The sequence below is a fragment of the Oncorhynchus gorbuscha genome, linkage group LG03 (genome assembly GCF_021184085.1).
Source record: "Oncorhynchus gorbuscha isolate QuinsamMale2020 ecotype Even-year linkage group LG03, OgorEven_v1.0, whole genome shotgun sequence".
Classification (NCBI taxonomy): domain Eukaryota; kingdom Metazoa; phylum Chordata; class Actinopteri; order Salmoniformes; family Salmonidae; genus Oncorhynchus; species Oncorhynchus gorbuscha.
The window spans coordinates 72,556,117-72,572,771 of NC_060175.1; the positions used below are offsets into that span (position 1 = coordinate 72,556,117).

The 16,655-nt window shown below is 46.0% G+C and overlaps 1 protein-coding gene across 1 annotated transcript in view; it reads left to right on the forward strand.

Annotated features, from left to right (window-relative positions):
• The window catches only part of LOC124031857 (phosphatidylinositol 3,4,5-trisphosphate-dependent Rac exchanger 1 protein-like), a 116,626-nt gene that overhangs the window by 26,349 nt on the left and 73,622 nt on the right, over positions 1-16,655 (forward strand). The window contains exons 4-9 of the mRNA XM_046343626.1: positions 2,609-2,713; positions 4,723-4,824; positions 5,290-5,451; positions 12,402-12,535; positions 12,878-12,993; positions 15,899-16,048. Coding sequence (XP_046199582.1) covers positions 2,609-2,713; positions 4,723-4,824; positions 5,290-5,451; positions 12,402-12,535; positions 12,878-12,993; positions 15,899-16,048 — 769 coding nt within the window. The remainder of the gene's footprint in view (positions 1-2,608; positions 2,714-4,722; positions 4,825-5,289; positions 5,452-12,401; positions 12,536-12,877; positions 12,994-15,898; positions 16,049-16,655) is intronic.

Consider the following 16,655-nt stretch of genomic DNA (forward strand, 5'->3'; position numbering starts at 1 on the left):
CTTGTAGCGTTATACTCAAGAAGACTAGGCTGTAATCACTGCCAAAGGTGCTTCAACCAATTACTGAGTAAAGGGTCTGAACTTATGTAAATGTCATATTTAAATAGTTTATTTTTAATAAATTAGGAAAAAGGTCAGCCTGTTTTTGTTTTGTTGTTATGGGGTATTGTGTGTAGATTGAGATTTAATCCATTTTAGAATAAGGCTATAATGTAACAAAGTGTAAAAAGTCAAGGGGTCTGAATACTTTCTGAATGCATTGTATATGTATGTGTTATATATATTTATTTTTATAACACACAGGAAATCTAGTTTTTGACTGCACTGGGCCTTTAGGAAGTTCTGTTCTAAGCCTTTTAGTAGTCTAAGAGGGTCAAAGACGTTTCATGGTCTTGTACTTTCTTGTGATGTTCCATGGAAACTCAGTCAAAAAATATTGATTGTTATGATGAGGTGGCTATGAGCTTAGAAGTTTGGTATTTTAAGCATTGCGTCAGAAAAGTTGAATGCAAGTGTCCGGGAAGACATGCACGCACACTCACTCTCTCTCACACACACCAGGTTTCCGTTTTCCGGCAATAGCCGGCTTTTGGCCAAAATTTCTTTTGAGAAAAGCCAATAAATTAAATTGGCACCGGCCAATTGTCCAGGATTAAGAAGAAAAAAAATCCCATTGCGAAATAATGCTTTTTAGTCTATTCATTGATGGAAAAGGCAGTCGATGTAAATACATTTGTAAAACAGCATCATCTCAAACAGGCTTCATCAGCGGGTCACACGAGTGGGCTGGAGGCAGTAGGCTATCCAAAATATACTTGTTTGAAACCGGAACGTTTTAATAGATATTATGAGGCATGTCTTGCCCTGCTTTGCTTTAAAGTAACATATTATTTCTCCTCTCTTTCAAAATTCGTAATGGAAATGTATTTTAATCTCACTTCTTTTTGACATCAGTGTTTTCCCGCTAATTGCATTATAGAACGAACATGTGCGCCTAGCCTACTGCCTTGTGCGCATGGCTGCGCGTATAATGTGACGGATAAAAAAGGTTAACATTTTTTAAGCTAAACGTTCTGATCTGTTACGTCGGACCTTTTTTATGTAGCCTAGGGCTACTAGTTGTATGAATGTGGGATCTACCTTCCCACAATTGTCCCAGAGTCTGTTTGGAATAGGCTATTTTTTTTATCTCTCTCAACAAACTAACCAATAGAATAGGTCAACTGTTCTACTATGGAGTATAGTAGATTGACATAGGCTAGTGATTTTGCTGTTCGTTAGGCTACTCGTATTGAGTTTTTTTTGTTGTGTATACTGGGCTAGCTGTTGCTCCCGGTGATGCCTCGGACTTTGTTGCCCTGCCAGCCAGCGGCTTTGTGTGTGACAGCGGAGCCCTGGGCTACGCTATCCCTCTCTTGCTTTGCCGTTTACAGCCGCCAAACACGGTGACACACTTTGAATCTACCCTCGTCATGGGAACCGGAGAGATTGCTGAACGTACTGTAATGTTGCATACAAGCCAGATTAGTTCTCTCTTCTTGCTGCGTTGCCATGTGGACCTGACGCATGCATGAGAGGAGGTGGAGGATGGAAGGCTAGACTAGTCTGTAGCGGCATGGCCTATTGAGGTTGACTTTGATATACTGTTTCCAAAGAGCTGTGAGAGTCGACATTTAGAATGGGGAGAGGAGAGCAAGAGGGAGACACTGAGACCAATGGTGCACCTGGTAGAGATTGTTACCCTGTGAACCTTTTTATGGTGCTTGGCCCCATCAGTTTTACAGTGACCTCGTGTATTTAACGTTGGATGCCTGATAGAAATGCTACGCAGCATTCTTACCTCATCATGCTCAATATTTGAAGATTCAAAAACAAACTTAACAGCATCAAAGGAGTGACTCAGTGCCTCCTATATTGATCTGCCTTTTAAGTCGCTACCTAAAATGCACACGTCCAGCTTTTCAGAGAGGGGCCCGAGTGTAACGTTTCTCTGAAGGTTGTGAGGATATGCTAGCCTCGCAGGCACGAGCTAAGATTTCACTTCCTGCCGCTGTTTCGGGTGACCGCAGCACAGTTTTGGTTACAGTACCAACCAGAGCAGAGTGAGGAGGCCCTACACTGAAGCTGGTTTCACTTCCTAATGACTTGAAGGCCTATATATCGGGTTTTGGGCTGAAGCCTACATTTAAATTCTGAGGAATAGATTCCTTAGGCCTATATGTTGTCCCTAGTGGTGGGTAAATAATGCATTGAACCTATGCAGCATAGCTATCATATAACTAAAAGATCAATGAGGAAAGTCTTCAGTGGCTAAACCTATACAGCACAGTATATCCACATAACTATGTCTGTGTGAATAGATGAAGTTCAGAGGGCTTTCAGTTCAATATTTACCCAAATAAGGAAAGCACATCTCATCAGAATTGTAATCTTAATTGTTTGGAATTATGTGTATAGGAGTTCATCTTCAATTCAACTGATGTTGCGATATTATCACTAGATATCTGTGTTTGACTAAAAGTTGTTCTGTTCCAGAATATTCAATGCCAAGTTTTTCTATTCGGATCAGATCAGGTCCTGACTGAATTGTGTTTCTTCCATCTTTCAGAAGGGGCGGTTCTCGGTGTATGGGGAGTACTGCAGTAACCACGAGAAAGCCCTGCGGCTGCTGATGGAGCTCAACAAGATCCCCGAAATCAGGACCTTCCTCCTGGTGAGGATTCCACCGCTGACACCAACTCTCACCGTCTTTTTACATATCTCGTTCTCTCTGAAGAAAAACAATCTTCTCTTCCTCTATCTATTCTTCTTCCCATTCTATTCCTCTTACACCATGCTCTCTCCCTCTTCCTTTACCACCTCTTCTTCTCTACCTCTTCCTCCCACTTTCTCCCTGATCCTCTTCCCCTGTGTCATCATTTTCCACCTCTGTCCCAATCACCATCCTTCTCTCTATCCTCTTCATATTGTCACATCTTCTTCTGTTTACATGTTTATGTTTGTTATGCAAAATAACAGGTATTAGAAAAAGGCAGACTCACGACGTAAACCACAGGGTCGTTTTGTCACCAGAAGTCCAGCTGTTTCCTTGTTTTGACAACCCTTCTTGCCCCTCAACAATGAACACAGGAACTGCCTTTGATTGCACTTCCAAAGATGATGTCATGGTTGGTGTGAGCTGTCCAGCTGCGGTACATTGGCACGGCTGCCTGGAAGATCTGAGCCTTGTTGACACCGATGTGTTTCCTCCGTCTCATTATTGACTGACCTGAACTTGTTCTAGTTGTGTTCTGTACATTCTATCCCAGGCTGCTAGTGGAACATCACATGGGGGGGGTAAATCCATTCTTTCACAAGTCAAATGCGTCAATGGGGGACTAAGATACATTTGACACATGTGGATGTTAGGATTCTCCCCATACATTTTCAACTTTTAGCGGACTGACCCTTTAAGCTACAAGTCTGAACTCCTCAGGTTGAAGCTGTAGGCTGGTTTCAACCCAAAATGCATGGTAGTCCACAGTGCTTTTTGTGGATGATGTGGAGCGAGGGAATTGGGAATGTGGTGAAGTCAGTCGATGAACTCTGGCGTGGAGACGATGTCTTCTGTCATCGCAGGGAGCCTGGAGGCTTAATGAATAATCACATTTGGATGTAAGCTTTGCATTAATTAGTCATGATTTATAAATGCAAATCGTTATTAGTATTATAATGATATTTGAGGGTGGTGCGGCATGAAGAGCCATCGGGGCATCTGTTCCCTCTCTTGAATTCCGTTCCATTTCCATGTTTTTGCGGTATTTGAGCTGATATTTCCATGTTAATTGACAAGCACTGAATATGTACGCCGTCTCTCTCTGCACGGACATCAAAACAAAGCTGTACAGCTGAGAGGAGTAAAGTGAAAGTATGCTGAAAGGAGGTCAAAGAGAAGCTCTCGGAGGGAGTTTGGCCGCAGGCACGCTGATGGTAATAAGGTTCAGATTAGAAGACGAGAAAGAGAGAGAGGGGTGGAGATGGGGATTGCGTCAGGATTGCCAAGCCGGCTGGAATCTGTGGAATCACACAATTTTGCAGTCAGTTTTTTGCGCTCCTCTCCTCCCCCCAGCCCCCAAGCGTTGGCTTCAACCAAAAAACTGCATGAGCACAACACTGCTGTTTCTTCTCAGAGTGCCTTATGAAGTTGAAAGTGGTGGAAATATGTGCACTATACCAACCAATGATGTGCTTTCTGTTTTCTACACCAAAGTATTTTCATGCTGCGTATCTAGTTTGGCCTTTGATCTTGTGGTGAATGCTGCTCATGCTTGCCCTCTGCGACTTCGCATTTGACAGACCTGGTTACTGGAAAACAAAGCACAGAGAAGCGAACCCACCAGCTTGGTCTCTCGCTCTCTCGCTCACTCGCTCTCTCACTCTCATCTGAAGAACTAAACTTTCACCACCAAACTGATTTCTTGGGTACATTTTTCAAAGCATGACTTTAGTTCCAGTTTGCCACCCGATCCCCATTGAGGCTGTTAATGCAACACTGAAGACATGCTGTGGTGTTTTGGATTTAGCTTCTTGCACTCAACCAATTCACATCATCATTTTAGTGGAGTTTCCAACTTACATTTCTCGAAGAATCACAAACAAGATGGAGGATGTGTCATAGGCCATAGATGTCCTTGTTTGATAAATGACAGTTTTGTTAACATCTGTGTCTTGTTTGTTTTCCAGCACTGTATGCTGCTGGGAGGGAAGAAGAGCACAGACATTCCCCTGGAGGGGTACCTGCTATCGCCCATTCAGAGGATCTGCAAGTACCCCCTTCTACTGAAGGTAAGGCCCTTGGACCCGAGGAGAATGACACAAGCGCATACACGAACATAAACACACGTTCCGACCTTGTCTGCCACACTCCTACCACTCACAATATTTTATTCTCCACCCTACGTCCAATTTCTCCCTTTTTTCCAACTTCTCCACAAAACTATCTGCACCCTCTGTCCCACCACTTCATCCTCACTATCCTATGTCCGACCTCCACGCTCCCCCCTCCAGCCTAACATTCCCCCAGTACTCTGTTCATCCATCATCCTGCAATCTTAACTGACCTCTTCACTTCTAAATGCAACTCCATCCAACGTTGACTCTGCAGGATACTGTTGAGATGATTCCTAATAATGAGCATTATCAATGGCTGTTTTATATAATGTAGTTCTACTGAAGACGTCTTGACTTTGGCTTTAACCCGTTAATGACCTGACCAAGTGACCACTCTACTCGCCTCTCCCCCGCCTCTAGGAGCTGCTGAAGCGGACGCCCAAGAAGCACGCGGACTACCCTGCGGTGGAGGAGGCCCTGCAGGCCATGAAAGCAGTGTGCTCCAACATCAACGAGACCAAGCGGCAGATGGAGAAACTGGAGGCCCTGGAGCAGCTGCAGTCGCACATCGAGGGCTGGGAGGTGAGGGATTCTATTCTACTCTAGACCATGGCTAGGATGCACCCTATAGGTCACCATTGGGGGGGCACTAAAAGGTGAAAAGAGGGGGAGAGACGTGTGCGTTTAAAGATGAGGCACGACAGAAGGGTGGGGGGACAGAGAGAGAGAGGAGTGAGGGAAAGATGAGAGGATGGAGAGGGGTGGGAGGTGAGAAGAATGATTGAGAGAGGATAGTTAGGAGGGCGAGGGAGCAGAACGGTTCTCCTTTATATAGAAATGGTTTGAATGACAGGAAAGAGACGGAAAAGGGAAGCTCAGAGTTGAGATTTGTCAATGGTTTACACACACACACACACACACACACACACACACACACACACACACACACACACACACACACACACACACACACACACACACACACACTGTCCTCCTCATTGACTCAGTCACGGCTGTGGCGAAAAAGCTTAGGCCAGTTTTCGAGAGTCCACTAAATACTGAGCACCACTTCATTTTCTGTGACAGTAAAACACTCCTCCAGCTTCCCCCAGATTACCAGTGTGAACAGGGCACAGACAGGTCTTGGGAGCGGAGCGGAGTGCCCAGTGCGTTTTTCACGCCTCCCTCACCCTCCACAACAGAGCCCTTGTCCCCTGACTCTCCTCGGGCCCCCTGGGCCCCGGAGAGGACAATCTGCCCGCTCAGGAGCCATGGGAAGGCCAAAGGGCACCCTGCCCAATCGGCAGAGCCCGATGAGGCAGGGCCTAGTCTCACGCGGGACCCTTTGAGGAAAAAGCGAGGGCCTCACAATGGCATCCTACACACACACACACACACACACACACACACACACACACACACACACACACACACACACACACACACACACACACACACACACACACACACACACACACAAAGTCTGCCAAGATTTGCCTCGCTCTGACGAAATATGCCACCGTTTCACCCCTGCGATTGTCCTCTGTCAAAAATGTGACAAAACAAGAGACTGTTGTGTGTTTAACAAGGATAAACGATGTGGGGGAAAAATTACACCATGTCGTCTGTTCCTTCCACAGATCAATCAGACTTGTCTTGATATAGGATTGTTATTGGCATTTTTGTTAAATGACTCTCATTTGATTCCAGCCACTGATGTGGGGGCAGTTGGACATCTGTTTTTGGGATTGGTTCTCTGATTCACTTTGTGTTGACCCCTAGAGGTCAAAACATATCTGAGAGTGAATGAGTATTGGGACATAGAGCCTCTGTCTACTCACTCTGTATCACAGTCCGTCCTCATGAAACACAATCCCCCTCTCCCTACCTACTTCCCTCTCTTTAGCCCATTATTCCTACTCTCTCCACTGCTCCACTCTCCAGTGTAATCACTGCTCCACTCTCCAGTGTAATCACTGCTCCACTCTCCAGTGTAATCACTGCTCCACTCTCCAGTGTAATCACTGCTCCACTCTCCAGTGTAATCACTGCTCCACTCTCCAGTGTAATCACTGCTCCACTCTCCAGTGTAATCACTGCCCCTCTCCAGTGTAATCACTGCCCCACTCTCCAGTGTAATCACTGCTCCACTCTCCAGTGTAACCACTGCTCCACTCTCCAGTGTAACCACTGCTCCACTCTCCAGTGTAACCACTGCTCCACTCTCCAGTGTAATCACTGCTCCACTCTCCAGTGTAATCACTGCTCCACTCTCCAGTGTAACCACTGCTCCACTCTCCAGTGTAACCACTGCTCCACTCTCCAGTGTAATCACTGCTCCACTCTCCAGTGTAATCACTGCTCCACTCTCCAGTGTAATCACTGCTCCACTCTCCAGTGTAATCACTGCTCCACTCTCCAGTGTAATCACTGCTCCACTCTCCAGTGTAATCACTGCTCCACTCTCCAGTGTAATCACTGCTCCAATCCTCCACTCTCCAGTGTAATCACCTCTCCAGTGTAATCACTCTCTCCACTCTCCAGTGTAATCGCCTCTCCACTCTCCAGTGTAATCGCCTCTCCACTCTCCAGTGTAATCACCACTCCACTCCTCCACTCTCCAGTGTAATCACCTCTCCACTCCTCCACTCTCCAGTGTAATCACCTCTCCACTCCTCCACTCTCCAGTGTAATCACCTCTCCACTCCTCCACTCTCCAGTGTAATCACCTCTCCACTCCTCCACTCTCCAGTGTAATCACCTCTCCACTCTCCAGTGTAATCACCACTCTCCACTCCTCCACTCTCCAGTGTAATCACTCCTCCACTCTCCAGTGTAATCACCTCTCTCCACTCTCCAGTGTAATCACCTCTCCACTCCTCCACTCTCCAGTGTAATCACTCTCCACTCTCCAGTGTAATCACTCTCCACTCTCCAGTGTAATCACGCTCTCCACTCTCCAGTGTAATCACGCTCTCCACTCTCCAGTGTAATCACGCTCTCCACTCTCCAGTGTAATCACGCTCTCCACTCTCCAGTGTAATCACGCTCTCCACTCTCCAGTGTAATCACGCTCTCCACTCTCCAGTGTAATCGCGCTCTCCACTCTCCAGTGTAATCGCGCTCTCCACTCTCCAGTGTAATCGCGCTCTCCACTCTCCAGTGTAATCGCGCTCTCCACTCTCCAGTGTAATCGCGCTCTCCACTCTCCAGTGTAATCGCGCTCTCCACTCTCCAGTGTAATCGCGCTCTCCACTCTCCAGTGTAATCGCTCTCCACTCTCCAGTGTAATCGCTCTCCACTCTCCAGTGTAATCGCTCTCCACTCTCCAGTGTAATCGCTCTCCACTCTCCAGTGTAATCGCTCTCCACTCTCCAGTGTAATCGCCTCTCCAGTGTAATCGCCTCTCCAGTGTAATCGCCTCTCCAGTGTAATCACTGCTCCAATCCTCCACTCTCCAGTGTAATCACCTCTCCAGTGTAATCACTCTCTCCACTCTCCAGTGTAATCACCTCTCAACTCCTCCACTCTCCAGTGTAATCACCTCTCCACTCCTCCACTCTCCAGTGTAATCACTCTCCACTCTCCAGTGTAATCACTCTCCACTCTCCAGTGTAATCACTCTCCACTCTCCAGTGTAATCACTCTCCACTCTCCAGTGTAATCACTCTCCACTCTCCAGTGTAATCACGCTCTCCACTCTCCAGTGTAATCGCGCTCTCCACTCTCCAGTGTAATCGCGCTCTCCACTCTCCAGTGTAATCGCGCTCTCCACTCTCCAGTGTAATCGCGCTCTCCACTCTCCAGTGTAATCGCTCTCCACTCTCCAGTGTAATCGCGCTCTCCACTCTCCAGTGTAATCGCTCTCCACTCTCCAGTGTAATCGCGCTCTCCAGTGTAATCGCTCTCCACTCTCCAGTGTAATCGCTCTCCACTCTCCAGTGTAATCTCTCCACTCTCCAGTGTAATCGCTCCACTCTCCAGTGTAATCGCTCTCCACTCTCCAGTGTAATCGCCTCTCCAGTGTAATCGCCTCTCCAGTGTAATCGCCTCTCCAGTGTAATCGCCTCTCCAGTGTAATCGCCCTCTCCAGTGTAATCGCCCTCTCCAGTGTAATCGCCCTCTCCAGTGTAATCGCCCTCTCCAGTGTAATCGCCCTCTCCAGTGTAATCGCCCTCTCCAGTGTAATCGCCCTCTCCAGTGTAATCGCCCTCTCCAGTGTAATCACCCTCTCCAGTGTAATCACCCTCTCCAGTGTAATCACTTCTCCACTCTCCAGTGTAATCACCCTCTCCACTCTCCAGTGTAATCACCCTCTCCACTCTCCAGTGTAATCACCTCTCCACTTCTCCACTCTCCAGTGTAATCACCCTCTCCAGTGTAATCACCCTCTCCAGTGTAATCACCCTCTCCAGTGTAATCACCCTCTCCACTCTCCAGTGTAATCACCTCTCCACTTCTCCACTCTCCAGTGTAATCACTCTCTCCAGTGTAATCACCTCTCCACTTCTCCACTCTCCAGTGTAATCACCCTCTCCAGTGTAATCACCCTCTCCAGTGTAATCACCCTCTCCAGTGTAATCACCCTCTCCAGTGTAATCACCCTCTCCACTCTCCAGTGTAATCACTCTCCAGTGTAATCACCCTCTCCACTCTCCAGTGTAATCACCTCTCCACTTCTCCACTCTCCAGTGTAATCACTCTCTCCACTCTCCAGTGTAATCACCCTCTCCAGTGTAATCACCCTCTCCAGTGTAATCACCCTCTCCACTCTCCAGTGTAATCACCTCTCCACTTCTCCACTCTCCAGTGTAATCACCCTCTCCAGTGTAATCACCCTCTCCAGTGTAATCACCCTCTCCAGTGTAATCACCCTCTCCAGTGTAATCACCTCTCCACTCTCCAGTGTAATCACTCTCTCCACTCTCCAGTGTAATCACCTCTCCACTTCTCCACTCTCCAGTGTAATCACCCTCTCCAGTGTAATCACCCTCTCCACTCTCCAGTGTAATCACCTCTCCACTTCTCCACTCTCCAGTGTAATCACTCTCTCCACTCTCCAGTGTAATCACCCTCTCCAGTGTAATCACCCTCTCCAGTGTAATCACCCTCTCCAGTGTAATCACCCTCTCCAGTGTAATCACACTCTCCAGTGTAATCACCTCTCCACTTCTCCACTCTCCAGTGTAATCACTCTCTCCACTCTCCAGTGTAATCACTCTCTCCACTCTCCAGTGTAATCACTCTCTCCACTCTCCAGTGTAATCGCTTCTCCACTCCTCCACTCTCCAGTGTAATCGCTTCTCCACTCCTCCACTCTCCAGTGTAATCGCCTCTCCACTCCTCCACTCTCCAGTGTAATCGCCTCTCCACTCCTCCACTCTCCAGTGTAATCGCCTCTCCACTCCTAATGGGGAGGTAATAGTGCAGAATCGGGGGGATTAGCTTTGCTCTAATAGACAGACAGCCCTCCTACTTCCACCACCCCTCCCTCTGTCATCCTCTATCCATTCCTCCATCCCGCCTTCCTGCACAGTTAAACATGGAATTTGATCGATCGGGTAAAATGTAAAACCGTCTGCTAGACCGACTGGAATGCACCTGACCTACAAGAGAGGATAATCCTGTTTTTCGGGGGGGAGCTATGCGCGTCTGTCAGAGATGTAGTGGCCAGAGGAATCAATTATGGATGGTAGTGGGGGTCTGGTTTTGGGCAGCTACAGTGGTTTGCTCTCAATGACATCAAAGAGACAGTTACATTTGGTAAAGTCCAACCATAAAAGAGTGTTTGGTGTCTCTACCAAAAATGGGGGTGGGGCAGGAGATCCAGAGTCCACACATGGGCACGCTTAGTTCCGGTTGATTTAGATTGGTGCGTTCCATTGAACAATGATGTTTTGTTATGGCTACGTGTATGGCATGAATGTATCCATGCACATGCACTATATATTACCAATCATTACTTTACGAGGCAGCCCTAAATGTGTATGTGTGTGGTTAATTGCAATGGTGTAGGTTTGATTGAATTCCTGTCTGAAATGGCACCCTATTCCCTATATAGTGCATTACCTTGTGATCAGAGGCCAAAGGGGAGGTCCCATATGGCTCTGGTCTAAAGTAGTGCACTATATATGTAATGGTGCCATTTCTGAAACACCCCCATCCATAATTAACGTCACAGCTAGAATCCCATAGGTCAACCTTAAGGAATCCCTTTAGGTTTCTTGTTTACAATGAGCTAATGTAAAACCCTGCAAATACAGCTTTAAAAAATGACTTCATCTAATGACTAAATAGTGACTCACTGACAAAGTCGTGGCCTAGGATCGTTAAAAGGTTTTAATTGGCTCTCGTACCTTGCGGTGTGAGTTAAAAAAAAAAAAATATGCCATTTAGCAGACGCTTTTATCCAAAGCGACTTACAGTCATGTGTGCATACATTCTACGTATGGGTGGTCCCGGGAATCGAACCCACTACCCTGGCGTTACAAGCGCCATGCTCTACCAACTGAGCTACAGAAGGACCATGTCTCCCCATGTTGATGTCCATGTCCCCCCCGGACTAGGCTAAAACTGAAAACCTAATGAATTATGAAACGAGATGAATCTTTCAATTAAGAACTTGCGTCAGATCGCATATATAGAGGGGACAGTGTTTGTGTGCATGCTCATACATGCGACTACATACATTTGGTTTAAGAATCTGTGGTTCTCATCCCATGGCTGCAGAGGAGAAAGAGTCCACGGAGTGCACGGTCAACTCACGTTTTACCATCCAAATTTGAGCAACACTTCACATGAAGTACCCTGCCACTAAACTGTCATAACAGTGGCTTTCCACCGGTCATAACGCGAGTCCCAACACTGCCATGACATTACATATCAGGGAAGCGTTGGGAAATAACTGGAATGCTTCACATGTTACGTCTCAGCTCACCGTACGAGTGGTATGTGGCTGGCAGGGGTAAAATAAACAGGCTTTGTCTTAAGTCTGACCAGATGTCCCTTTGGGACCCAGAGCTGGCACTATTTAAACAAAATCTTGTTTCCTCCCCATTTTAGACTAGTTTCCTCCAGTTCAGTTCAGTTGAGTTCGGGGGCCAGTTGGAAACTTGTCTAACCACTGTGGGATGAAGAACAGTGCACAGCTGACTTTTGTCTTGTGTTAAGGGTCATTGGCAAAGTTTAGGGAAAGACTGTTGTATACACTATTGTTCTGTTGTATAACAGTAGGAGTGAGGGTGTCGTCTGTTGTTCATTCCATCCTATTAGCACAATGAAACCATTAGTTTAGTATAAACCGAATCCAATGTCATCTGATGTGTGAATTCTCACAGCTGCATTTTGTTGTTCGACTGGGGTTGTGCACTCTGAAGGTAAACACATGCTGAGTAAAAGAGAATCATTGTTATAGACACACACACACACACACACACACACACACACACACACACACACACACACACACGTCAAGTTGAGAGATGACAACAGGCACCAGCGGTTAACTGCCGTCCTCTCTTGACTGTCCCCAGGGCACCAATCTGACTGACATCTGCACCGAGCTGCTGCTCCACGGTAACCTGCTCAAGATCTCAGCCGGCAACATCCAGGAGAGAGTCTTCTTCCTGTTCGACAACCTCTTGGTCTACTGCAAGAGGAAGTCCAGGTGAGAATGAGGGAGGAGATGAGGGGGTGGGGGAGGGAAAGCAGGGGAGGTTGTGAGGGGGTGACTGAGAGGAGAGCGAGATGGTGGAGAGGTAAGTGGCAGGAATGAGCCAGACATGGAAAAACCGAGTGAATCCCCAAATCCTGTTTGTGTAGTGTGTACCAAGCTCATTTTACATACAAACAAAACAAGTCCACCTAACGTGTATGTGTGTGCACGTGCTTCAGGACTGTGAAGTTGTTTTAAAAATGTATTTAGTTATACATATTTTTAGCAACATTTTATTTTTTTCTGTGCAGAAAAAAACGACACATTTTCAAAATGTTCTGTTCAATTTCCTAGGGTTTCTGGGAAGAAGTCCACCAAAAGGACCAAGTCCATCAACGGTCCCCTGTACCTGTTCCGAGGAAGAATCAACACCGAGGTGATGGAGGTGGAAAACGTCGAGGACGGAACAGGTTTGTGCCAGTCTTCATATACTGTACAGTGCTGTGAAAAAGTATTTGTCCCCTTTCTGTCGTCCAGGTCCTGAGGCAGCAAAGCATCCCCAAACCATCACACTACCACCACCACGCTTGACAGTTTTAAGGTTCTTACTGTTGAACGCAATGTTTGGTTTTCGCCAGGCATAATGGCGACCCCATGTCGTCTTTGTAAACTCAGGTTCCCTTTATCGAATATTACACTTTGGTTGAAGATCTGATAACATTCAGTATTAAAAATGTGCAAAAATAGAGAACATCAGGAGGGCAAATACTTTTCCACCATACTGTAGGAACATCATCTCGCTATTCACCCCTCCATTTATTCATTCATGCAATCATCCCTTGCTCTAATCATTCATCCATGTTTAGTCATTTATCACATTTGTCCTCCATCAGTTGATCATTTAATGTTCTTTCTATTTATGTGGGATTAACTCTCTAAAGGTCTGGCTGACATAAAATCATAGAATAGATCTGTGTAATTAGTTTATCTATGCTACAGTGTTACTTTTAGGCTTCAAAAACTAGATAATGAATTCACTGATGGAGTAGGTGATACAAATCTGATGAGAGCTTACAGTTTGGGTGTAACTATAAAATCTTGCTTAGGTTTCTCACACTTTGAATGACTAACGGTGGATAGGGAGGTTAAATGGATTTGACGAGTGCTTGCTCGCGGTGATAATGTCTTACATTGGTTCGGGCAGGATGCACAACCTGTGTTTCTCACCTTTGAACTTCTGGGATAGCTGCTGCTGCAGGAACTGGAACTTACCAACTTACCACACTGTTCTGCTCATTTTGCTCTAGAGATGTGTTGCACACTAGCCTGTTTTTGCAAGACCTGGGTTAAAGCAGTATTTGAAATGTTTTAAATATTTTAGTTTTGCTTGATTGAGTTTACCAGGCGCATAGAAACAATAAAATTGTCCCAAAACTGCCAACCCCACATATCTTGCATTCCATGCAGGCTCAAGCAAACATTCAAAGTATTTGAAACATTTCAAGTACTATTCGAACCCAGGTCAGATTTTTGTTTTCTCATGTAGCTCTTGCTTTAGGGCCTTAGGGGTAGAAATGCACTTCTTCCTCTCACATGCCTCCTTTCTGTGCCCCGGGGCTGTTGCTTATTGCCTGGTACGTTCAGAGGTAACCACAAAGAAAAATATGTTCTCTCTCTCTGTGTTTCTCAGAGAGACAATATAACCTAATAGTGACACTTAAGGTCATGTGCCATTTTTACACTGCCAGTTGTATGTGTCTAACTTGGATGTGTCTAAGGGTATTAATGTGTTGATTTGTAGCATTGTAGAAGCCCTGAAATATCTGTGCTTTTTATACCGTTCAGCTGACAATTTTAAAGCAGGGCTCTCCTAACCCTGTTCCTGGAGAGCTAACCTCCTGTAGGTTTTTAACTCCAACCCTGTTCCTGGAGAGCTACCCTCCTGTAGGTTTTTAACTCCAACCCTGTTCCTGGAGAGCTAACCTCCTGTAGGTTTTTAACTCCAACCCTGTTCCTGGAGAGCTACCCTCCTGTAGCTTTTCACTCCAACCCTGTTCCTGGAGAGCTACCCTCCTGTAGGTTTTCACTCCAACCCTGTTCCTGGAGAGCTACCCTCCTGTAGGTTTTCACTCCAACCCTGTTCCTGGAGAGCTAACCTCCTGTAGGTTTTTAACTCCAACCCTGTTCCTGGAGAGCTACCCTCCTGTAGGTTTTCACTCCAACACCAGTTGTAACTAACCTGGTTCAGTTTTATCAACCAGCTAATTATTAGATCAGGTGTGCTAGATTAGGGCTGGAGTGTGAACCTACTGGGCGTTAACTCTCCAGGAACAGGGTTGGAGTGAACCTACAGGAGGGTAGCTCTCCAGGAACAGGGTTGGAGTGAACCTACAGGAGGGTAGCTCTCCAGGAACAGGGTTGGAGTGAACCTACAGGAGGGTAGCTCTCCAGGAACAGGGTTGGAGTGAACCTACAGGAGGGTAGCTCTCCAGGAACAGGGTTGGAGTGAACCTACAGGAGGGTAGCTCTCCAGGAACAGGGTTGAAGAGCCTTGATTTAAAGTAATATGTTTAGATTAATAAGGATAATGAGTGAATCCGTTTGAATGAGATTTGTAGTTTGTGTCTTGTCGGGCCTGTGTTCTTCCACTGAAGAGCACAACCTTGAAATGCACTGACGGTAGTTTTCCCATTCACACGAAGAGCAATTCAACGAGTGTTTTGGCGTGAAAGCATTCATCACACTCAGTTGAATGCAACAACATTATACCCTCCTCCCACGTCCACTATTGTTTGAAACACGCACACCTAGACACCATTAGCCCTTTTTTTAATGCTTCCACCCCCCCCCCTCGGGGCCAGGTGGTTTCACATCTATTTATATGACCTTTTAACATTACACTAATGTACTTCCATTACCCCCAGTCCATTCATTATGCATTACAGTCACCTGGAGCCAAAGAGCTGGTCAAATTGGAATGGAGAGGGAGACAAAGAGAGGGAATGCGAGGGCGGAAGCAAGACGGACCTTTCTGTCGAGTCAGAGGAAAGATGTCTTTTACTAGTCAGTTATTGTTTGTTATTTTAATTAGCAGTACTTACAGTCTGATGGATATTTGAACTCTGAGGTATTTCAAGGACAAGTGAAGCTTGAGAGTGTTGTGGCTGGGCTGTATTACCCTCAGTTACTTCTGAGGTCAACACGAGTTCATGAACACTGCATGTTTTATCCCCTAGGAAAGCTAATACAGTATTCATATCAATGTCCATCAACAGCATTGAGGTTAAATGTAATAAAGGTTATTTCTAGAAGAGGAGTCACATGTCAGGTGTGTACCATGGTCCGTTAATAGTTTTTTTTTACCTCTTGTTTTAGCCGACTACCACAGCAACAACTACACGGTGACCAACGGCTGGAAGATCCACAACACGGCCAAGAACAAGTGGTTTGTCTGCATGGCCAAGAACTCTGAGGACAAGCAGAAGTGGCTCGATGCCATCTTGAGGGAACGAGAGCAGAGAGAGAGTGAGTTTAACGAAAAAGGGGCATGTCCTCGCTTTTGGAGCCCTGCTCCCACCTCCCTTGAGAATGTAAGGCTATCATGTTTTCCGATTGTGCTCTACTTTCTGACCTCATAGACGTATACAGTATCTCAACAACGCTATGCTATGGTGAGCTAACACAATTAAGATTCAGATAAATAAATGGTTAGCTTTGCAAGAGGTTACAAATGGAGTCCCTCTGTTGTGAGAGATCATACAATATGCATACAAATGAATGCCTCACTAGGACGGTTGTGGTATCTTATGGTATGTGGATTATGGTATGTCTTGCTGCTCTTTTTGTCTCTCTCTGGCTTTTGTTTTATAAATACATAAAGATTGTGGTATATTGTGGAACTTTAATACCAAATGAATGCAGATGAACAGTCTGGAGTTTAACATTCAAAAGAAAGTGCCAGCCGCCTCTTACCATGCAGTACGAGACCCATGTTTGCTAATCAACACTCCCGAGAGGAGAACACACTCTATACAACAGTTCATTCACTAACAATCTCAAGATGCGCTAAAAACAGAATCTTCGATCCAGCAAGAGCCTGAAATAGAACAGCCAGTAGCAGCTTGCCAGAAAC